Below are 21,233 nucleotides of genomic sequence, written 5' to 3'. Positions count from 1 at the left end.
TTTAATATTTCAATTTGATAATAATATTTTTATTTTATTTTTTATTTTTTGACAGGCAGAGGGGACAGTGAAAGAGAGAGAGACAGAGAGAAAGGTCTTTCTTTGCCGTTGGTTCACCCTTCAATGGCCGCCGCGGCCAGCGCACCGCGCTGATCGGATGGCAGGAGCCAGGTGCTTCTCCTGGTCTCCCATGGGGTGCAGGGCCCAAGCACTTGGGCCATCCTCCACTGCACTCCCGGGCCACAGCAGAGAGCTGGCCTGGAAGAGGGGCAACCGGGACAGAATCCGGTGCCCCGACTGGGACTAGAACCCAGTGTGCCGGCGCCACAAGGCAGAAGATTAGCCTATTGAGCTACGGCGCCGGCCTATAATTATTTTTTTGACAGGCTGAGTGGACAGTGAGAGAGACAGAAAGGTCTTCCTTCCGTTGGTTCACCCCGCAATGGCTGCTGCGACCCGCGCGCTCCAGCCGGCACGCTGCAGCCGGCGCACTGCGCTGACCCAAAGCCAGGAGCAAGGCGCCTCCCCTGGTCTCCCATGCGGGTGCAGGGCCCAAGAACCTGGGCCATCCTCCACTGCACTCCCAGGCCACAGCAGAGAGCTGGACTGGAAGAGGAGCAACTGGGACAGAATCCGGCACCCCAACCGGGACTAGAACCTGGGGTGCCGGTGCTGCAGGCAGAGGATTAGCCTATTGAGCCATGGCGCCAGCCAATAATTATTTTTTAAAGATTTATTTATTTGAATGTCAGAGTGACAGAGATCTTCCATCCTCTAGTTCACTCTCCGGACCTGCGCTGATCCTAAGTCAGGAGCCAGGAGCTTCTTCCTGGTCTCCCATGTGGGTGCAGGGGCCCAAGGAGTTGTGCTATCTTCTACTGCTTTCCTAGGCCATAGCAGAGAGCTGGACTGGAATGGAGCAGCGAGGACTCGAACTGGTGCCCACATGGGATGCTGGCACTGCAGGGGGCAGCTTTAGCCACTACGCCACAGCGCCGGCCCCAAGGAGAACCACTTGTTGAAGCTGGGTGATGGGTACACAGTTCAGTGCACCATAACATTCTACTTTTGTGTTTGAAAAGTTCTATGCTACAAGGTTCAACAAAAAGCAAACCTTCTCCCCTCACAATGGGCTTCAAAGATTCACCTAGGATTTTATGCTGAGCCCCTCTCCCTCCCCCTTAGTGGGCTTGACTCTTGGCTGAGAGCAAGGCACACCGGGTAGACGGTGGATTTCACTCTGACGCCCCCTTGAAGCACACAAGTGAAGCTTGAGCCCACGGGACACAGGGACAAGTCCCCTCCGCTGTAGTTTGCCGGCCTCTCGAGCAGAGCCCCAACACCGCTGTGAGGCGCTGCCGTGGAGCCTCGTCACCTAGGCCCCAAAGTGCAGCTCCACCTCACCCAGTGCGGTGCTGATGTTCGTGTCCTCACACTGGAGTGCCTGGGGACAGGACCTATGGACTCTCACGACCCTAACCCAGTAGAACAAACAAACTGCCTCCCATACCATATTCCAGCCTCCCAGACGGAAGTTCTGTCCCTCTGCCTTTCAACTAAATCCTTAAAAAAAGAAAAAAAAAGAAAAGAAAAGAAAAAAACAAAACAGTGGCACAGCCCTTTAGGTCGCTGCTGGCAACGCCAGCATCCTACAACGCAGGGCCGGTCTGCATCCCAAGCACTCTGCTTCAGATCCAGCTCCCTGCTAATGCACCCAAGAAAGCAGAGGAAGATGGCTCAAGGACTTGGCCCTAGCAACCTATGTGGCATTTGGAGTAAGTTACTGGCTACTGGCTTCGGCCTGGCCCAGCCTTGGCTGTTGCTGCCATTTGGGGCGTGAGCCAGCAGACGGAAGATCTCTGGTTGTCCTGCCTTTCACAGGCCAGGAAGGTAGCAGATAATTGTTCAAGTCCTTGGGTTCCTGCCACCTGCGTGGGAGCTCTGGCTTTCTCCCTTTCACTTGGCCCAGCCCATTGTCACGGAGCCAGCAGACGGCTAATCTCAAATCCTTTCTCACAAACATCCTTAAAAAAGTAAAACACCACCAAAAGTACCCCACCCTCACCAAGCAGGGTGCTCTACAGAGCCCCCTCTTGGGGATTTCTCTCCGCCCAGCTGTCTCCCCGTGGTATCCATCCCCCTCCTTTCCCATTTCCTGCTCTCCAAGGTTCAGAAACCTCACACCCCAGAGACCACCAGGCAACACAGACTGCTACGTTTTCACTTTATTTTTCTACATGTAAGGAAATAACCAATTGACCGGGCAGTTCCAGAACTGCTAGTGTTCACTCATCGACAAGGAAATGAGGTTAGAAGGCAAACTTTTCACCTCCTCCCAAATGTATATTGCACAAGAATCACAGAAGCTCCTAACACATGCAACACTGGCTTGCAACACAGAGCCCGAGCAAGAAGGGAGAGCATGGAGATTCACAGGGGGCAGACGAAGCAGTGCTCCGGGCAGCTTCCCTCTACCCAAGCAGCTGCTGCTTCCGCCGCCCACTTCCTCTATCGCAAGGTGGCTGATCCACATGCAGAAACCCAGGCAGTTCTGAAAACACCGGCCCACCTGTGCTTCACAAGGCATCGCCACAAGGCAGGCCCCCGCTCAGATTCTGTACAGGAAGTTCCCATTGCTGTCAAAGAACTCCCGCCCCCTCTGCACTACTCTGCTGCTGAAGTTCGGGGCACCAGCTCCCCCCGCCTTCCAGTCTTCCAGCTTCTCGTCACTCGACAGCTGGCTCCCCTTCCTTCTGGGCCCCGTGCAGTCCCGGGTGGGGGGCTTCGCAAGCTCCCTCTGCCGAGCCCAGGCTGCAGCTTCAGGCACCAAGCCCTCCTCCTGCGGGCCCTGGGGTCCTGGATTCCTTCCTTTTTGTCTCCTTGGTGAACCTGCACCAGGCGTGTTTGCGACTGCTCTCAGAGCTGTGCTGGGACTCTGACCTTTGGATGAGGCTTCTCCTGGCACCAGCAAAGCCCCTGACACAGAGTGGCCTGCAGGGAGCCGCGGCGGCGCGTGGGCGAGCCCAGCTCGCTCAAGGACTTTCTGATCCTGCTTCAGTTTCTGTTCCAAGGAGGGTACAAATTTGCTTTTTAAAACCCTTCGGATCACATCAGTGCTGACATCAAAGCCTTCAGCCAACCTGGGAACTGACCAGGTCTCTGCAAACTCCTTATGCAGATACCTGTGGAAAAAAGATTTTCAAGTTGAGTGTCCTATTAGAATAGCTATCGATAATATTAGTGAGAAGCAAAAGGAGGGCTTGAGGAACTGCAGATATTATCACTCTCTGTGCCAGTTAAATGGCTGTGTTCCATTCCCGCGTGCCATCAGCAACATCGCACCCCTCGTGGTGTCAGCTCAACACCTCCCACTGCTGTCTAACACCCACCTTAGATCCTGGGACGAAGGACTCCCCTTCCTTCCAGGGGCACACAGTTTAACACAGATGGCCGAATGGTGACTATTAGGCTGCAGGGAGAACACCAAAAGGGAAACCCAGGGGCGGGCGACCAAGTCACCAACAAACAGCCTGGACTAGGCCCTCATCAAGAAGTCCAAGCTAAAGCTGGTCTGGAGGGTTGAAAAGCAGTCACGTCAAGAGAGGGGAGGGAGGACAGCACGTGAAACGCCGATCAGCAGCTCTGCTGGGACTCGGTTCAAAGGCCAGGCAGGGGCAAGATCACCTTGCATTTAGGTAACGTGAGCCAGGGAAGGATTTCAGGCGCTGCAACCTCATGAGTAGCTTTCTATTCTCCAGCTCTCTCAGTGGTCGATTTACAGATCTCTGTCTCTCCCTCTCTCTGTACCTCTCCCTTTCAAATAAATAAATGAAATCTAAAATAAATAAATAAACACACACACATATTTCCATCTGAAAGGCAGAGTCAACAAGAGGACAGAGTGAGTGAGTGAGAGATCTTCTGTAAGCTGTTTCACTCCCCAATGGCTGCTTCTTCCAGGTGGCCCCCGTGAGCGCAGGGGCTCAAGGACTGGGGCCATCAGCCACTGCTTTCCCAGGTGCACCAGCAGGGAGCTGGATTAGAAGTGGAGCAGCCGGGTCTCCAACCCATGCCTAGACGGGATGCTAGCATTGCAGGCAGAGGCCCAACCTACTCCAGCTGGCCCCAAAGGAACTTATTTATAGTATGTTTCTTTTCATGAGTGAGATGGTGAAAATAATTCATATTTGGGGGGGGGGGGCTGGCACTGTGGCATAGCAGGTTAAGCTGCTGCCTGTGGCGCTGGCATCCCATATGTGTGCTGGTTCAAGTCCCAGCAGCTCCACCTCCGATCTGGCTCACTGCTAATGCACCAGGGAAAGAAGCAGAGGATGGCCCTGGCCCTTGGGTCCCTGCATCCATGTGGAGGCCTGGGAGGGGCTCCTAGCGCAGGACTGGCCCAGCCCCGGTTGTTGTGGCCATCTGGGGAATGAACCAGTGGATGGAAGCTCTCTTTCTCCCTCTGGGGCTCTGCCTTTCAAATAAGTAAAATAAATCTTAAAAAAAAAAACAAACCTTACATTCATATGTGCTTGTATTTGCATAAAGAACTCTGGAAAAAGACACAAAAACTGTTTAAAAAACTGTACCCATAGGCTTTTCGGCCAGAACCCTCATCTTCAGTAACTCGCCAAGATGACGAACAGAAAGGGAAAGAGAGAGGCACCCGATACGTGTTCTCCAGGCATCTGGAGAAAACGCGGGGTTCTTCCTTTGCGCGTTTACAAGAAAGGCGACAGCGCACACATCAAGGGAACGGGAACTGTTCGTAAAGGAGCGCCCCCTAGAGGCCACGGCGCCACCAGCAGAGTGGGCGGCATTACTCGGCTTGCTGTTGGCCCGGCTGCTAACAAAGGCCAGATCCCGGCCAGGAGAATCCTTGTGCGCACTGAGCATGACAAGCACCCTAGGAGGCAAGAGGGCTTCCTGAAACGTGTGGAGGAAAACCATCAGAACAAGGAGGGAGCCAGGGAGAGGCACCCGGTTCAGCTGAGGCGCCAGCCGGCTCCACCCAGGGAAGCCCACGTGGCACACATGGAAAGGGGCCTGAGCCGCCAGAACCCACTCCCCACGAATTCATGGCATCACAGGTGTTAAAAAAATAAATAAACCCTCTGGACTGTAAAAAACACATCAAAAACCGTACCCACAGGAGACCAGCGGACAAATAGTGTTCACTGTTAGTTAGCACAATAACAACAACAAAAAATTACAACCACGGGTGACGGCATTGGCACAGAGGGTACAGCTGCCACTGTGACACTCAGCACCCCATATGGGCACCGGTTCACGTCCCAGCTGCTCCACTTCTGACCCAGCTCCCTGCGAACGGCCTGAAAAAGCAGCCGAAGGCAGCCCAAGTACTTGGGCCTCTGCCTCCAATATGGGAGGCCCGGATGAAGTTCCTGGCTTCTAACTGTGGCCAAGCCCAGCCCTAGCTGTTGCAGCCATCTGGGGAGTAAACCAGCAGATGGAAGATCTTGCTACCTCTCTCCCTCTATCTGTGTAATAAAATAAATAAAAAACTGCAGTTACCAAAATTAAAAAGAGAACATCAAGATCTACTATTCAGAAATTAAATGTTGAGGTGTCTGCAATCTACTATTTTAAAATTTCAGCAAAACTTTCAGCTGTGACCAATTGTGTGACGTCAAAAATTGTGAAACCTAGATGCCAGGCTTACGGAAACAACGCGTTACTCTGTTTTCTGTCAGAAAATTTCAACAATAGAAAGAGAAACGTGGGGTGGGCACTGTGGAGCCGGCGGTGAGGTTGCCGCCTGCAGGGCCTCCGTGGGTTCCGTCATGGCTGTTCCGCGGCCAATCAGGGTCCCCATGACCAGCTTCTAAGGCGAGAAGACGGCCAAGTCCTGGGATGCCCGCCGCCCACGAAGGAGCCCTGGCTGGAATTCTGAGATCCTGGCTCGGGCCTGGTCCAGCCGTGGCTGTCGTGGGCATCTGGGGACTCCATCAGCAGATGGAAGGTATCTCGCTGTCACTTTAAGTTTTCCAAAAAAGAAAAAAAAAAAAAATCGTATAAAGAGACCCAGGGAGTCAAACCCGCGTTCGAGACCCTAGTTATCCCCCACTCGTCATCACGGTACGGTCCCCCCAGCCTTACCGGATCTGCTCCATGGACTCCCACGTCAGGGTTCTGGGCGGGGCACCAGGCGCCTCCATGTGCCTCCGAATCTTCTGGAATCGGATTGCTTTTTTCTGTCGTTTCAGGGTGCTGGGGGAGAGAACCAATGGCAGAAGCCACGCGTGGAAGCAAGATGGGTTTCGAAGAGCCTGGCTCGGGGCTGAACCACGGGGCGGCCGGGCCGAGGGTGCCGGCGTGCAGCTGCTCCGTGCACCGCCCCCTGGAACCTAGCATCTAGAACAGCAACTGCCCACAAGCAAGCCGAACTCTACACACACGATGAAATACGCCACGAGCGAGGAGACCGGCGGTCCCCAGGGAGCCGAACACACCTCCCCTGCGCCCTGACAAAGGGGAAGACGACACCGGGGCCGCTGCGGACGCCACGGCAGGACGCCCGGCGCCAAGGGGCGCGGCCTGGAGCGCCGGGGCGCCGAGAGCCCCGCTTCAAGCCGAGGGCCCGAGGAGAAGCTGGTACCTCTCCAGCTCCTGCAGCTCCCGCTCTTCGGGCTCCCAGTCGGAATCGGGGTCCGGCTCGCGGCCCACCGGGCCCGGGCCCGCCACGCCCCGGGTCGCGAACCCACAGCGAGAGACGGCAGCGCGGACACGCCCGCCCAGCAACAGGCTCAGGGTACCCGCCATGTCGAGGCACACGAAGCTTCTGCTCGCAGCCCTGGACGCGGCAGCACCGGAAGCTGGAGGGCGGGACCGGAAGCGGAAGCAGTGCTGGGACCGGAAGTAGGGGGGTAGCACGTCCGTCCGGCTCGCGGGCCGGGGAGATCTGGGCTCTTGGTTGTTTGCGCCCCACCCTGGGCGCCTAACTGTGGTGAGGGGTTTCCTAGAGGAAGGCGAGGGTCGAATTGAGGTACAGGACGCGCCTGGAAAACGACATAAACTTTAATAAAAAGATTCAATTGCCAAAAGCCGCCCCCTTTTCCCAGCCTGCCCAGGCCTGACTGTCGCCATCACTCAGCGGGAAGGGCGCCCCGTTGGCCGGCTGCTGAGGCTACCCAGGCCCCGTGCGGTGGGCACTCGGCTCCTCCGGGAACGGGGCTGCTTGTCGCCCGGTTGATCTCCAGCCCCAGGCCGCACCCAGGGTTCGAACCCATCGCCCAGCGAGTAAAGCACGGGCTAAGGTGATGAGCGCGATGGCAGCCGTGGCTCCCCTTCGCCGTTGAGTCTTTGTGGATCCCCAAGCACTCTTAGGGCTATTCTTGGTGTCTTTTGGCCTCATGCAGCCGGGGGTCCTGTGTTCAAACTGGAACCCGGTGGCCGTCGTTCGTCGAGCAGGTCGAAGGCCCTCTGGGCACCGCAGGGGCGTCTCCGGGAGAGGTCCGGTGCTGGGCTTTCCCTCCTGCGTTTACCTGTGCTGGGTGATGTTGAGGGCACCGGATGGCTGCGCGGGTGCAGAGGCGCGGCAGAGGGTGAGGCGCTTGGTCGCTATGTGTTCAGAATGTATCATGGAGGGCAAAGTGCATCCAGTCCATGATTCACTTGCCGCTCTCTCCGGTCGCAGAAGGTAGCCCTGCTTTGGGGTTAGGGTGGGCGGCACTGATCCCGTCAGGGTGCGGTTTATGGCTTCTAGCCTTCTGCTGGCTTGGCCTTCTGCAGTGGAAACATGGGTCCCTCAGAGCCGATACTTAGAGACGTCCTTACCTCTTTCCCACCTGTGGTCCAGTTACCAGCACAGGGGAGCGGCTTCCCATGCTGGATGCCGCCCACCAGGTGTTACAGTTGGGGTGTTTCCTTGTCCGGTTCCCTGTTAACCGGTGCTGAGATGCTGTAGCGCTACCATTTCTAGCATTACAAAGAGGGCAACACAGGGGCCCACTCCCCTCCCCGACTCCCAGGACTGCTCTAAGTGCCATATTATCTCTTGGGAGCATCCCGTCCGCGGTAGTTGCTAGTGGGAATTGACACAGGTCGCAATGACCAAAGGCTAGTTTCGTATACTTACTGCCAGTGAGCCTGAATCTAGTGCTGGAAAAATAGTGCCTCCCGGATCTCTTCATTGACAAGAAACGGGGGCTGACTGCTGGGTCTCCTGTCCAGCTGAAGCTCTTGGACTGCAGGTGGCACCGGGGCTGGTGTGGCATCGCAGCGTCCACGTTTGTCAGCGGCCGTAAGATCCTAGGGATCAATTCCTGGGGCCGAACCAGGTGCAGGAGGTGAGGAGTGACCTGCCTCGCAGCAGGGCCTCTCAGGAACATCAGTGGGACCAGATTCGCCATCTGTGGTTCCTGATTGCCCGGCCCGTCCTGGTGACATCTAGGCTAGAGGAGAAGAGCAGCCTCTTACCACATCTCTTGGGAGGCCAGGTGGAGTGTCGGAAGAAACGGGTCACTGAAAAAAATCTCCTCCAGGCCGTGGCCACTGTGTACCCAGTCACTCCTTTGGGGTTCAACCAGAGACAACAGGATCCAAAAGGTTTGCCACCAGCCCGGGGAAGAGTGAATGCAGCAAGACTGTTGACCCAAGACTGTTTACTTCTCTCCCTTTAGATCCGGGGCACTGGCAGTACTTGGGAGAAAATGACACAGAAGCCACCGGGGGGTGGCCTTGCTCTCTGCCAGTCATTGGGTCTGGGGTGACTATAAGACACAAATATATAGAACAAGTCTCTGATAATTGAGAGGGTCGGGGACCACGCCTTGGTGGTTGTCACTATCAAAAACGAGGGAGTCTGGGAACAGGTGAAACCAACAGACCCTCTCCCAGGCCCAGCCGTACTCTGCTTTCCCAGGCTCCGCTGATGGATACCATCACATAAACCTCCTCTGGTGCGACCACCACCATGTGTCGGTCCCACAGCCCTGCTTCCCTGGGTCTGGGGGAGGAAGCTTCGTAAGGACCCTCACCCGATACTCATGAAGCTTTTTCTGGCCCTGGTGACTGGGGTGCAGCATGCGGGTGAGCTGCTGTGTGATACCCATGCTTCGGATAAGATTCTCCCTTTGTATCAGGGCCTTCAACCGCTCCAGCTCCTCCTCTTCCACGATATCTTGAGGTTGCATGGTGTCCAGGTGCACTGGGACCAGCTACAAGGTACAGCAGGAGAAATGCAGGCTCTCCAAGGTGCGGCTCAGACACCTTGGAGCCAGGAGTGCTGCGGGCCACCTGCCCACCTGCCCTCCCTTCCCTGAACCTATGCAAGGCTCCTTTGCTGTCCATTCTCTCACCTTCCTGTTCCAAAAAGTCAGACTCACTGATTAGAAATTCCTCTCTCTCTCCCTCCTCTCTCTCTCTCTCTCTCTCTCTCTCTCTCTCTCATACAAGGGGAGGAGAGGACAGCATATTCCTTCCTCTAGGAGTCCCGACCCATTTGCCTGCAGGAAGGTAAGAGCCACAAAGCCCCCGACACCTCTCTCTCCTGGATCCGGTTCCTGTGAGCCAGGTGAGTGGCAGGGCCCCGGGGCCTCGGCCTGACACGGCTCCTCTCCCCGGCAGATTCGCCCTGGTTCTGGTCCTTGCTTTCCTTTCGCCGTCTAGCACCCGAGGTGTCGTGCTGTTCCTGCTTCAGGCGGATCTCTTCCAGCTGCTGCCTGACAAGACACAGCAGGCAGCTTCAGACACTGGAGAAAGCGTGTTGGGGAGAAGGGGGCTGAGGGAAAACGAGTGGGGAGAGGAGGAAGTTAGGATCTGTTCTCTGGACGAAATAGCCAGCATCATTAAGAGACCGATGACGGGCTGCAGCTCCTCTCCCGCTGCTGGCGAGCAGTGGGCTCCCTGGGTACAGAGGAGCACATGGGGCAAAGTACCTGGCACACTCCTCCCTGGCCTTGGAGGCTGCGGTCTCCTGGAAGAGGGAGCTGTTGTGTTTGAAGAAGGGAGCATACTTCTCCATGTTGGGCCCAGGGTAGATGCGCCGGTATCCCCCGAGGTGGGAATCCTCGTAGCGCTGCTGATCCAACATTGCCAAATGCGATGACTCGACCTGTTCCCGCCTGGGGAAACCAAGCACAGGGGAAACCCGGGGGGACCAGCTGAGGCTTCTAGAACCTCCCACCAGCTGCTTGGCCACCCAGGCCTCTGACCATGTGGGCAAAGCTGCTAGGCCTGTCTTTGGCCAACCCCACAAGTGTAGGCTTTTAGGTTTCTGGTTAGAAAGGGTAATACAGGGGCCAGCATTGAGGTGCAGCGGGTTAAGCCACTGCCTGCAATGCTGACATCCCATTTGAGCGCTGGTTGGAGTCCTGCTGCTCTGCTTCCGATCCAGCTCCCTGCTAATGCACCTGGCAAAGCAGCAGGAGATGGCTAGAGTACTTGGGTTCCTGCCACCCACGTGGGAGACCTGGATGACTCGAGTTCCAGGCTCCTGCCTTCAGCCTGGAGCAGCCCTGTGTGTTGTGGCCATCTGGGGAGTGAAACAGCAGATGGAAGATCTCTCCCTCTCTCTCTCTAACTGACTTTCAAATAAATAAGTCTTTTTTTAAAAAAATGTGAGAGATAGACAGTGAGAGAGAAGAGACAGAGAGAAAGGTCTTCCTTCCATTGGTTCACCCCTCAAATGGCTGCTACAGCTGGAGCTACGCTGGTCCAAAGCCAGGAGCCAGGCGCTTCCTCCTGGTCTCCCCTGCAGGTGCAGGGCCCAAGGACTTGGGCCATCCTCCACTGCCTTCCCGGGCCATAGCAGAGAGCTGGACTGGAAGAGGAGCAGCTGGGACTAGAATCTAGTGCCCATATAGGATGCCGGCGCTGCAGGCAGAGGATTAACCAAGTGAGCCACGGCACTGGTGCAAAATAAATCTTTTTAAATTAAAGACAGTAATACATATTTACTACAGAAAATATAGAAGTGAGAGAGAGATACAGAGATAAAGGTCTTCCTTTGCCGTTGGTTCACCCTCCAATGGCCACCGCGGCTGGTGCGCTGCAGCCGGCGCACCGCGCTGATCCAAAGCCAGGAGCCAGGTGCTTCTCCTGGTCTCCCATGGGGTGCAGGGCCCAAGCACTTGGGCCATCCTCCACTGCACTCCCGGGCCACAGCAGAGAGCTGGCCTGGAAGAGGGGCAACCGGGACAGAACCCTGTGCCCCGACCGGGACTAGAACCCGGTGTGCTGGCGCCGCAGGCGGAGGATTAGCCTAGTAAGCCGCGGTGCCAGCCAAACCTCCCATGATCTTAATGTAATCTTAGTGTATTTGTTGTGTGAAAGGAGTCCAGGGAGGGACCTCTGGAATTGAGATCCTGGTTTTGCCTCTCACTAGCTCATGTGCCTGCTCTTATTCTTGCTCTCTTTCAAAATGGGGCCACACAGCAATATTTTTAAATGTCTGCCTAGTGTATAATTGTACTTCTGTCCATTTAGTGCAGTAGTTCCCAACCATCTGTCCTCACTTTTATGTAAAAAATTTTGCCGGGGCCTTTGCCGTGGCGTAGCAGGTAAAGCCATCGCCTGCAGTGCCAGCATCCCATATAGATGCCGATTTGAGTCCCAGCTGCTCCACTTCCGATCCAGCTCTCTGCTGTGGCCTGGGAAAGCAGTAGAAGATGGCCCAAGTTCTTGGGCCCCTGCACCCGTGTGGGAGACCCGGAAAAAGCTCCTGGCTCCTGGCTCTGGATTGGTGCAGCTCTGGCCACTGCGGCCAACTGGGAAGTGAACCATCAGATGGAAGACCTCTCTCTCTCTCTCTCTCTTTCTGTCTGCAGCTCTACCTCTAAAATAAATAAATAAATAAAAAGCTTTAAAAACAAAAAACAGCTAATAAAATCACATAACATTCCTCATGTTCTAATATGAAAATAAAATACATGGCTAAGCAGGTGGCAGAGAGAGTGGGAGTTAGGCAACTGAATAAATGAAACATTGCTTTGCATGAACACACAGCCAAGTTCCCTCCGTGCTTGGGAACACTGATTGGCTCTGGGGAGGAAGACTGGGTAGAAGAGGGAGAGAAAAGACTTCACTGCTATTTTCTTCTTCTTCTTCTTCTTTTTTTTTTTTTTTAATGTGAGAGGCATAGATAGAGAACTCTCATCAGCGGGTTCATCCCTTGGATGCCTGCCAGAAAGCTGGGAGCCAGGAACTCAATCCAGGCCTCCCATGTGGGTGGCAGGGACCCAAGTGAGCCATCACTGCTGCTCCCCAGGGTCTACACTCGCAGGAAGCCGCAGTCAGGAGTGGAGCCAGCTGGCAAAGCCAGGTCCTCTGATTTGGGAGAGGAGCATCCTGCCCGGTAGGCCAAACGCCTGGCCCTCACCGTATCTTCTGAATGTTGAACAAACTGTTTATGATACAAACGGTATTATTTTCTCTGCCAAAAATTGGTCTCACAAGCGAATCAGCCCCACAGTGTTCGCCTTTTTCATTGTTCTGTTTGTTCCGCAGGCTCCTCTTTCCTGAGAGACTTCCGCTCTAGGGAGAGCAGTAGTGGAGAAGACACATCGCACAGTGAGACAGGGCAGACACCCGGCGCACCTGGGCTCTCGGGGCTGTGCGTGGCACTGGAACAGCCGCTCCTTCACTCGCCGCTTGTCTTCCTCCATCACCTTCTTCTTGTCACAGCCGCGGAGGTTGACCAGGGTCATGGCATCACAGAGGAGCGCGTCCTTCACCTCCCGGTCCAGGCGGGAGTCCGTGGTGAAGCTGGGAGAGTGGTTTACCTGCCGGGAGGTAGGAGGTAGGGGGCGGGGTGGGGAGGGGGAGCCTGGCTCCGCCCAGGGTCGCTGGGATGTTTACATCGCGGCCCACACAAAATCATCCGCTTAAACACATGGTTGCCTTGGCAGGTGGGTCTCTTGCGGGCCTCACTGGAGGGGGTAGGAGAGACCTTCCCTGTCATGGCCTCGGCCAGGGAGGCTGGATGCTGTGGCGTCCCAGGCCACAGGACTCTGACAGAGATCTCTCCAAGTCACAGGCTGGCAGGAGCAAACCGGGCAGTGTGGCTTCTGGATAGAGTGGTGTCTTAGAGGCACAGCTTATGCTAGTGACACAGGGGACCCCACATCTGGATTGCGGCGCTAGAGCCAGAGGCCGCCAAGGTTTGACTCAGCAGCTTCCAAGGGTGGCCATCTCACAGCTGCAGGTTCCCCCCCCACCAGGGCTTCCTCGTCCTTCCCCCCCCCCCCCCCCCCCGTTCTGCCCGTGCCACCACCTGGGTGTCCCGTTCAAGGAGAAGCCTCACCTCCAGCAGCCAGGGCTTTAGCTTGTGGTCCAGCAAGATGTCAAAGCCAAGGATCTCAAAACAAGCACATGTCCCTCCGCTCAGGTATTGGGGGAAGCAGGTTCGGTAGTTGTGGCGGAGCACAGAATGGGCCGAGATGATGGTTTTGATGATGATGTCCTCAATGTCCCCCCACAGCTCTCGAGGCTCGTAGCTGTGCTCACGTAGCCAGGTGTTCAGTGTTGACAGCTTCCTGTGAGGCCCAGGGCTCAGAGGAAGACCTCCCGACAGGCCAGCAGGGCCTGGCCACAGGCAGCAGGCTCTCAGGCACTAGCCCACACTCTGTGCCTGGACCCAGTGCTGCCTTGGGGCCTCTGGCAGCGGGGAGCGGGAATGAGCTACCAGGTGGGGTTTGGGGCTGCACGTAAGAGCTCAGGCCCGGGGCAAGGGGCTCTGAAGGCAGAGTTTTCCTGAGCTTCTGAGGCTGTATGGCTAAGGGGCAGAGGAGGCAGGAACCAAGGAGTCGGGAGTACCTCTTACTGCCCACGGCATCATCCCGCACAAAATTCTCATTGTGCTTGTTGATCGCATAGTTGGTCAGGTGCATACAGACGTCATCCTGGGAAGAGCAGCCCCACGTCTCAGCCTCACGGTCTCAGCCCCACAGTCTGTCTCAGCCCGCCTCGCAGGCCCTTTGTTGCCTGTTTGTCACCCCTGCTCTGCAGGATTGCTTGCTCCTGTCCCTCCCACCAGGGGACTTCTCTCCTCGAAGAAGAAGAGGTTGTGCCGGGCTCCCCCAGAGAGTGACTTTTCCTTAGTCCCCACCCCTCCACAATGCTCTCCTCACAGCTGTCACTGGCTCCTCCCTTCCTTCCTCGTCCTCCAGTGTCAGTGGCAAACCTCTCTACCTAGGACCCTCCTGGAGCTTGGGCCCGTGGCAGTGGGAGGGACGGGGGTGCCGCCCGGCCCCCTTACCAGGTTGTTAGAGCTGGGCTCCACGTAGGGCATGGTGGCAAAGCGGGCCAGGCCCTCCTCGTACATGAAGATCCGCAGGGGGTCACAGGATGTGATCAGGACGTAGACGCGCATGTCGAACTTGAAGCCATCGATGAGGAAGGGCTGAGAGCGTGCAAGGCCGCGAGGGGGTGACGGTGACTCCTTCGCGTTCCTCAAGGCGGGCCCCACACTGCTTTAAGCGCTTCACACACCTAACAGCTCGTGTTAACTTTCACAGCCACGTCAAGCGGTGGCTGTGCCGTGCTCACTTAACAAATAACGCAAACAGGCAAAGCAAGGTAAGAAGCCTGCCCGAGACCACATGATCTAAGAAATGGAAAATCGGAGATTCGAACCTAGGGCTGGTTCCATGCTGCCTCCAAGGTCACTGTGGCGGGGTGGGGTGAGGGAGGGGGGAGCAGGCAGCAGAAATGGTGGGAGCCTCCGACCGGCTTCCTCTGGGGTGTGGGAGATGGGAGGTGCCCCCAAGAGCTGGGGGCGGGACGCCCTTCACCTTGGAGATGTACTGCTGGCAAATCATGTGCTCCCCCGGCTTGATGTCCCGAGGATTTCGAGTGATGAAGATGCCGCGTCCCTGACAGCCACTGTCGGGCTTGCAGATGTAAGTGCGCGTCTTTCGCTGGCGGCCATAGGACTGGAAGTCCCCGTAGCTATGTGCGGGCAGGGGGCTGGTCAAGGGTTGCAGCCTGGCTGTCCCCCTGCCCCCGGGGGTGGCTTCCCGCTATCTAGTGCAGGCTGGTCCTGAGCACCCAGGCTCAGACCCACATCCTTTGACCCAGCTGACACTGTCCTCGTCCACTGCCACCCCGCTGAGCAACTCCTAGGCCGCTGGAGGGAGCGGAGGGCGATGCGGGCTGGGAGCCGGGCTCCACTCACTCGGCCGGGAGGCACCAGGTGCGGGGGAAGATGCTGTACTCGGAGGGGTAGAGTTTCTGCATGCGGTTGAGGTTCCGCGCCAGCAGATCTTTGCGGCAGATTTCCGTCATGCCGGGGAAGTGGTTGATTTTCTGAAACGAGGCACAGGTGGGTTTACGGCCCTATTCCCTACCCGGCAGAAACGGCGGTTCCTGGGGGCTCGGGCAGCCTCAGAGCAGGAGCCAAAGACTGAGCACTGTGGCCAGGACCCTAAGGGGGAAAACCGGAAGCTTCCCTGAGGCCGGAGAGGAACCTCTCCTTGGCCTCCTCCTGACACAGCCACGCTGAGGGTAGGAAGTGAGAGGTGGGGGGAAGAGTGTCCAGGAGCCAGAATTTTGACCTTGGAGCCGCCTTGTAATTTCCCTCTGGACACCAGGACTGGTCCCATAAGCATCAGGGGTGCATGGCAGCCCAAGGTGTGTAAGATGACAGCATTTCTCAAAGGACTGTGGCCAGCAGCCCCGGGACCGCTGCCACGGCCCCCGGAGGACATGGCATTGCTGGGGCGCCTGTCGGAACCCCTGGCCGCTCTGATCAGCAGCACCAGCCCTGGGCTAAGGTGGAGTGCTGCTTGTTGCCTTTCTCATCACCACCTGGGTGTACCTGATCTCTCTGGGCCTGGGGTCCTCTTCTTCACCAAGGGACACCCGCCTCTTGGGGCTGTTGGTGAAGCGAGGCGGTGTGAAAGCACTTAGCACAGGGCCTGGTGCACAGGAAGCCCCAGCCTTCTCAGCTCACAGCTGTTGGCCTGGCCGTCTGTAGCCACTCCACCTCCTGCCCTCTCCGGGGCTCCTCTGCTAAGACTAGTTCTGGGATCCCTCCTGGCTCTCCCCTACCCCCAGATTAGCCTGCAGAGCCTTTGAAATTCCGGCCCTATGTTGCATCGCAACACCTGGGGCAATGGCAGACCACAGATCGAGCAGGGGCCCCTCCGGGTGATCAAGCCCTGTGCCGACTTAGCCATTTAGCCGTCCTAGTTCAGGTAAGCTCATCCTGATGTCTGCACCTCCAGGGATCTCCACCAGGGGGCTCAGCACAAATACCTGTCACCCAGCCACATGTGGCCATCTCAATTGCTAACAGCACCACAAAACCCAATTTGAGAATTAAAAACAAACAAACAAACAAAAAACAATGAGGCCGTCACATTCTTCTTGCGGATCCTGGCCCATCTTCCTCGCTTCCTCGCTGCCTGGCAGAATCCCACCCGGCCTTTCAAGGAAGCTGTCTCCCAGACTGCTCCCCAGGTCCTGCTCATCCACCACAGGTGCCACCAGGCAGAGCACGTTTCCTTCAGGAAACAGACGTGCCCCACACCCAAGTGGAACAGGAGCCCCTAGGGTGTGGCCTTCCCCGCCTGCACGGGGACTCGGTCACAGAGCGGCAGCCTCAGGTGCACCCTGGATGTTGGTACCTGGAACCTCTTCATTTCCATGACTCGTTCCAGCGACACGGAGCAGTCTGTCCAGTACACAGTCCACTCTTCCTCCTCCCCCACCTCCTTCAGGCCACACACTTGGGCTGCCCGTCGCACTGTGAAGACAGCAAGGTCAGGGCAGGCAGCTGGGATGGGTCAGGACCACCCCACCTCGGGGCAGCTCCAAGATCGGCTGCCAGGGCCCTTCCAAAGCACGGGGCAGAGAGAGCTGGAAACAGGGTCTTGGTTCCTGTCTGTCCTCTGGTGCCAGGGGCCCCTTGCACGGATGCCAGTGGGGACAGGAAGGGGGGAAGATTGCTAACCTAGCTGGGAAGTTTTTTGTTTACTTTTTAACAACTGAAGCCCTTCAGACTTCCTTAAAAGGGACTGGCAGAATTACACTGCCCCCTGTGACGCCAGTGTTTCATTTGAGTGCTGCTCCACTTCCTATCCGGCTCCATTAATGCACCTGGGAAGGCAGCAGAGGACCACCTAAGTGCTTGGGGCCCACGTGGGAGACACGGATGGAGTTCCAGGCTCCTGACTTCAGCCTGGCCCAGTCCCGGTTGTGGCCATTTGGGGAGCGAACCAGTGGATAGAAGATTCTCTCTCTGTGTCACTCTGCCTCCCAAAAACATCTTTAAAAAAAAAAATCCTTTAAAAAACTGTTTTAACTTTTTCTCATCCCTGGTAAATTTGGGAAAGGGGGCAGTAGTGACTCTCGGCCATTTGCCTTCCTGGTTACTAACTGTGGCCCTCCCACGGGGAGAGCAGCAGGGGTAGGTGTCCCCTGTGTGAGGAGCCGGGCTCTCACTCACCACTCTCATACTTGCAGCTGGTCAGATTGATGGCCAAGAGTCTGGAAGAAAACCAGGCAGAGTGGGAGACACACACGGACCCCGGGCTGCTAGGCACCCCAGGGAGAGCCCGCAGAGTCACAGCGAGGGGGACACAGATGGGCTGGCATTCCAGGCGCAGCCAGCCCAAGAGTGGTTCTGAGTTTTGCTTCTGTCGCACCAGCTCTTTCCCCGTTGCGAAAGCTACCAGGAGGACCTGAGACCCCGGCCCGTGGAAGGCTGAAGGGACGGCCAGGGGTGAGGGGTGCTGGGAGAGGTTACCTGTGTTTCCGCCTTCTCTTTCTCCTCCCAGCTTCTAAGTCATCGGTTGGGGCTATGATTTTCTTTGGAATTTTCTTGGCTACAATGGATAAGGGAATCCCATTCTCAAATGCCTTACATTCATCCTTTAGGGGTGCCTGCGGTGAAGGGTTAGACGGAACGGGAGCTTCCCCTTCAACACACTCCTCCTCCTCGGGGCCCTCGTCCTCAGCGTAGTCTTCCTCTTCTGAGTCACTGCTCTTACAGGTGCTCGGCTCCATCCTCCTAGGTACTGCGGGAGGAGGTGGGGGTGAATGACCCGGCAGACCTCTCGCGGGGAGTCCGCACCCCCCACCCAGGACCTTGACGGTCAGTGTGGCTGCAGGGGCGGGGGATGCCCGGGGCTGTGGAGCCGTCCCGGACCGCACCGGCTCGTACAACATCACGGCGCACGCAGGTTTGGACAGCGACAGCAGGGCCATGACCTTGGCTTTGTTTGGGGGGGGGGGGGGGAGTTAGGCTGGGGAACGTCTGCTATTAAAGACAACCAGATACCCAAGGTCTCCTAGGCCGGCCCTTTTCCCTGTCCCAGGCTTCTCTTATGTTTTACACACTGGGGCCAGGGCTGGATGGCAGAGGAGACCCCTGGGGCTCTGAGGGCGGCGGGGAGAGCCCGCAGCGGACGCTGCCCACTCCAGGTTCCCAGGAGAGCTGAGGGGCTCGCTCATGTCCGCCCTCCGACAGCTCCAGCTCTTCCTGGGTGCTGCCCGGCTTCCGGGGCCGCCTCGCCGTGCCGCAGGACCGCCTGTCCCCTCCGGTCGCGAGGGGGGAGCCCGCTCCCCCTCAGGGGCCGCGCGTAGCTCCGAGACCCCGGCGGCGGCGGCGGCCGCCCCTCCGTCGGCACGACAGCAGCCGCCGCCGCCGCCGTCGCCATGGACACGGGGGCGGTCCCCGGCGGCGGAGCGTTGTGGGGGGCGGGGCCTCCGGGGGCCACACCCCCAGGGCGCCGCCGGGGCCATCTTGGGCCGCGCCGCAGCGGGCCGAGCCGGCAGGGCGAGGTGCGGGCGCCCGCGCTCTCTGGGCTGCGTCCCGCTTCCCGCCGGCTCCCCCACCCACAGCTCCTTGCTCCTTTACTGCTGCCTCCTCCTTCGCGAGCTTCACCCCTCCACGCACAGACCGGCGTGTCCACTCAGCTTGTCTTGTGTGGCCAGATCCATAGGCCGCTCACATTTGCCCATTCTTCAGGATGTCGTGGACACGGGCAGGTGTCCGGGGTGCAGCAGTGGTGCTGCGATCCCACACCGGAGAGCCTGGGTTCAAGCCGCAGCTCCGCCGCCGCCCCAGCTTCACCCTGGGGAGCCCCAGATAACTCAAGTGCTTGTGGCCTGGCTTCCGCCTGTCCCAGCCCCAGCCAGTGTTGGACATTTGGGGAGTGAACCACTGCATGGAAGATGGAAGACCTCTCTCTGCCTCTCAAATAAATAAAAATGCGTTTTTAAAAATGCCCCTTCTTGGCCGGCGCCGTGGCTTAGGCTAATCCTCCGCCTTGCGGCGCCGGCACACCGGGTTCTAGTCCCGCCGGATTCTGTCCCGGTTGCCCCTCTTCCAGGCCAGCTCTCTGCTGTGGCCCGGGAGTGCAGTGGAGGATGGCCCAAGTGCTTGGACCCTGCACCCCATGGGAGACCAGGAGAAGCACCTGGCTCCTGGCTTCGGAACAGCGCGGTGCGCCGGCCGCAGCGGCCATTGGAAGGTGAACCAACGGCAAAAGGAAGACCTTTCTTTCTGTCTCTCTCCTCTCTGTCCACTCTGCCTGTCAAAAAAAAAAAAAAAAAAAAAAGCCCCTTCTTGAGATGCTTTGCAGTCCCTTGGTTTCCACGCCAGTTGTTTTTCCCATCACGTCGACAGACATGCAGACTTGCAGGCACTGCTCTTGGGATGTGGTCCTCGCCTGGTCCACATTTAGCAGCCTCCTGACGGGGGTCCCTGATTCCTGTTCATCCATGCTTCCCACTGCAGCATGAAATGCAAACAGTGCTCCCAGCACGCCTCCCCAACCCCATCAAAGCACTGCCGAGCACCTGTCAGAACCTCTTCCCATGGCACCCTCTCCCTCGTGTTCCAACATGAGCCCCCATAGACCTTGTCTGGGTTTCACTCTGACCTCTCGTCAACTTGTATGTGCAGGTGAGCCGAGGAATCTGAAGTCAGTAACCACCATGCTCAAAGCTCAGGGTTCTGAGCGTAAAGCGTGCCCCTTCGAAAGTTCAGAAAAGGCTTCAGTCCAAATTCATTTCTTAAAGATTCGCAAAGCGGGGGCTGGCATTGTGGCACAGCAGGTGTAGCTGCTGCTTGCAAAGACATGGGCATCCCGTACCAGATCACTGCTTCTAGTCCTGGCTGATCCACTTCCAATCCAGCATCCTGCTGTTGCACCTGGGAAGGCAGTGAAAGATGGCTTAAATCGGTGGGTCCCTGCTACCCATGCCGGAGACCCTAGTGGAGCTCCTGACTTCGGCCTGGCCCAGCCCTGGCTGTTGCAGCCACTTGGGGAGTGAACCAGCCGATGGAAGCTCTCTCTCTCTCTCTTTCCTCCTCTCTCTTTCCACCTGCCTTCAAATAAATAGATCTCAAAAAAAAAAAAAAAAAAATTCACAAAGCATATAAATGGCTGAGAAACGTCATAGTAAATAAAATCCAATGGCTTTCTTTTTATAGAAAAATGCATTTGGGCTGGGTAAAGCTTTCCATTGAAACATCAGTCCTAGGGAGAAAGAGGGAAAAATCCTGGTATTTAACTTACCATCTCAGACACAAAATCCACTTTCTGGTAATGGTCGTTTGCACTCCTGAGAGTGGAATGAAGTGTTACTGGAGGTTGTAGCTGCAGAAGCTTGCAGAGAAAGGTGTTAAATGTACTGCAATTTGCCAAAACCATGACGGTGGCAAAAAATTAAATTGCTGACAGAATTTTTACAAGCTGTTTTCCTTATAAAATGGCTGAAAGGTACATATTCTGCCTCACCCCAAGGAGGCTGTGTCGTATCTTTGGGGATATAAAACCCCCAACTAAAATTCTACATTAAAGCTTTCTCATATAGGCCTAGACACAAGGAGCCACCTGCCTGAAGGCCTAACTCTGGGCCAGTGCTCACACACCGTGTTAGTGGACACAAGGTGTCTGCTGGTCATTTGGGGTGGCACCAAACAGTGGCAGTTGCTCGTGACACAGAGACAGTGAGGGAGGCAGAGGTCTCTAAAGAAGCTGCACCCAGGGGCCGGCACTGTGGCGTAGCAGGTACAGCTACCACTTGCTGTGCCAGCATCCCACATGGGCACCAGTTTGAGTCCCGGCTGCCCCACTTCCCATCCTGCTCCTTGCTGATGTGCCTGGGAAAGTAGCAGAGGATGGCCCAGTGCTTGGGCCCCCGCAGCCATGTGGGAGACCTGGATGAAGCTCCTGGCTCCCGGCTCTGACTGTTGCACTCATTTGGGAAATGAAGCAGTGGATGGAAGATCTCTCTGTAATTCTTTCAGATAAATAAAT

The 21,233-nt window shown here is 56.8% G+C and overlaps 2 protein-coding genes across 6 annotated transcripts; both read right to left on the bottom strand.

Annotated features, from left to right (window-relative positions):
* Positions 1-2,207: 2,207 nt before the first annotated feature.
* NGRN (neugrin, neurite outgrowth associated) lies at positions 2,208-6,827 on the bottom strand. The gene is made up of 3 exons (XM_062206258.1): positions 6,620-6,827; positions 6,121-6,231; positions 2,208-3,182 (listed from the first exon to the last, which is right to left on the bottom strand). The coding sequence occupies exons 1-3, from the start codon at positions 6,781-6,783 to the stop codon at positions 2,609-2,611; spliced, it is 849 nt and encodes a 282-aa protein (XP_062062242.1). The 5' UTR covers positions 6,784-6,827; the 3' UTR covers positions 2,208-2,608.
* Positions 6,828-7,083: 256 nt separating this feature from the next.
* Positions 7,084-20,564, bottom strand: TTLL13 (tubulin tyrosine ligase like 13). Of its 5 annotated transcripts, none has more exons than XM_062204832.1 (16): positions 20,490-20,564; positions 20,064-20,122; positions 17,711-17,981; positions 17,411-17,451; positions 16,590-16,708; positions 15,137-15,267; positions 14,754-14,910; positions 14,219-14,362; positions 13,777-13,862; positions 13,265-13,496; positions 12,559-12,743; positions 9,900-10,085; positions 9,503-9,683; positions 9,000-9,179; positions 8,099-8,414; positions 7,084-7,746 (listed from the first exon to the last, which is right to left on the bottom strand). In XM_062204832.1, exons 3-16 carry the CDS (start codon positions 17,968-17,970, stop codon positions 7,502-7,504), a joined length of 2,463 nt encoding a protein of 820 aa, XP_062060816.1. In that variant the 5' UTR covers positions 17,971-17,981; positions 20,064-20,122; positions 20,490-20,564; the 3' UTR covers positions 7,084-7,501. The 5 variants fall into 5 exon arrangements, with proteins under 5 accessions (XP_062060816.1, XP_062060818.1, XP_062060817.1 ...); XM_062204834.1 differs by lacking the exon at positions 20,490-20,564 and adding an exon at positions 19,851-19,943 and having other exon boundaries at positions 20,064-20,087; XM_062204833.1 differs by lacking the exon at positions 20,490-20,564 and having other exon boundaries at positions 20,064-20,216.
* Between the last annotated feature and the right edge of the window lie 669 nt (positions 20,565-21,233).

Source organism: Lepus europaeus, chromosome 11 (assembly GCF_033115175.1).
Source record: "Lepus europaeus isolate LE1 chromosome 11, mLepTim1.pri, whole genome shotgun sequence".
Lineage (NCBI taxonomy): Eukaryota > Metazoa > Chordata > Mammalia > Lagomorpha > Leporidae > Lepus > Lepus europaeus.
Note: the sequence above shows the minus strand (reverse complement) of the source record. Positions and strands in the feature narration are given on the sequence as shown.

Bases quoted from the DNA above. Each gene is read 5' to 3' on its own strand.
- NGRN (XM_062206258.1), bottom strand. From the start codon at position 6,783: ATGGCGGGTACCCTGAGCCTGTTGCTGGGCGGGCGTGTCCGCGCTGCC. The intron at 6,232-6,619 runs GTACCAGCTTCT...TCTCTCCCCCAG, and splicing joins GAGCTGCAGGAGCTGGAGAG to CACCCTGAAACGACAGAAAA. The intron at 3,183-6,120 runs GTAAGGCTGGGG...TTTTTTCCACAG, and splicing joins GAGTCCATGGAGCAGATCCG to GTATCTGCATAAGGAGTTTG.
- TTLL13 (XM_062204832.1), bottom strand. From the start codon at position 17,970: ATGGAGCCGAGCACCTGTAAGAGCAGTGACTCAGAAGAGGAAGACTAC. The intron at 13,863-14,218 runs GTAAGGGGGCCG...TGCTCTTCCCAG, and splicing joins AGCCCAGCTCTAACAACCTG to GATGACGTCTGTATGCACCT. The intron at 12,744-13,264 runs GTGAGGCTTCTC...ACCTCCCGGCAG, and splicing joins TAAAGCCCTGGCTGCTGGAG to GTAAACCACTCTCCCAGCTT.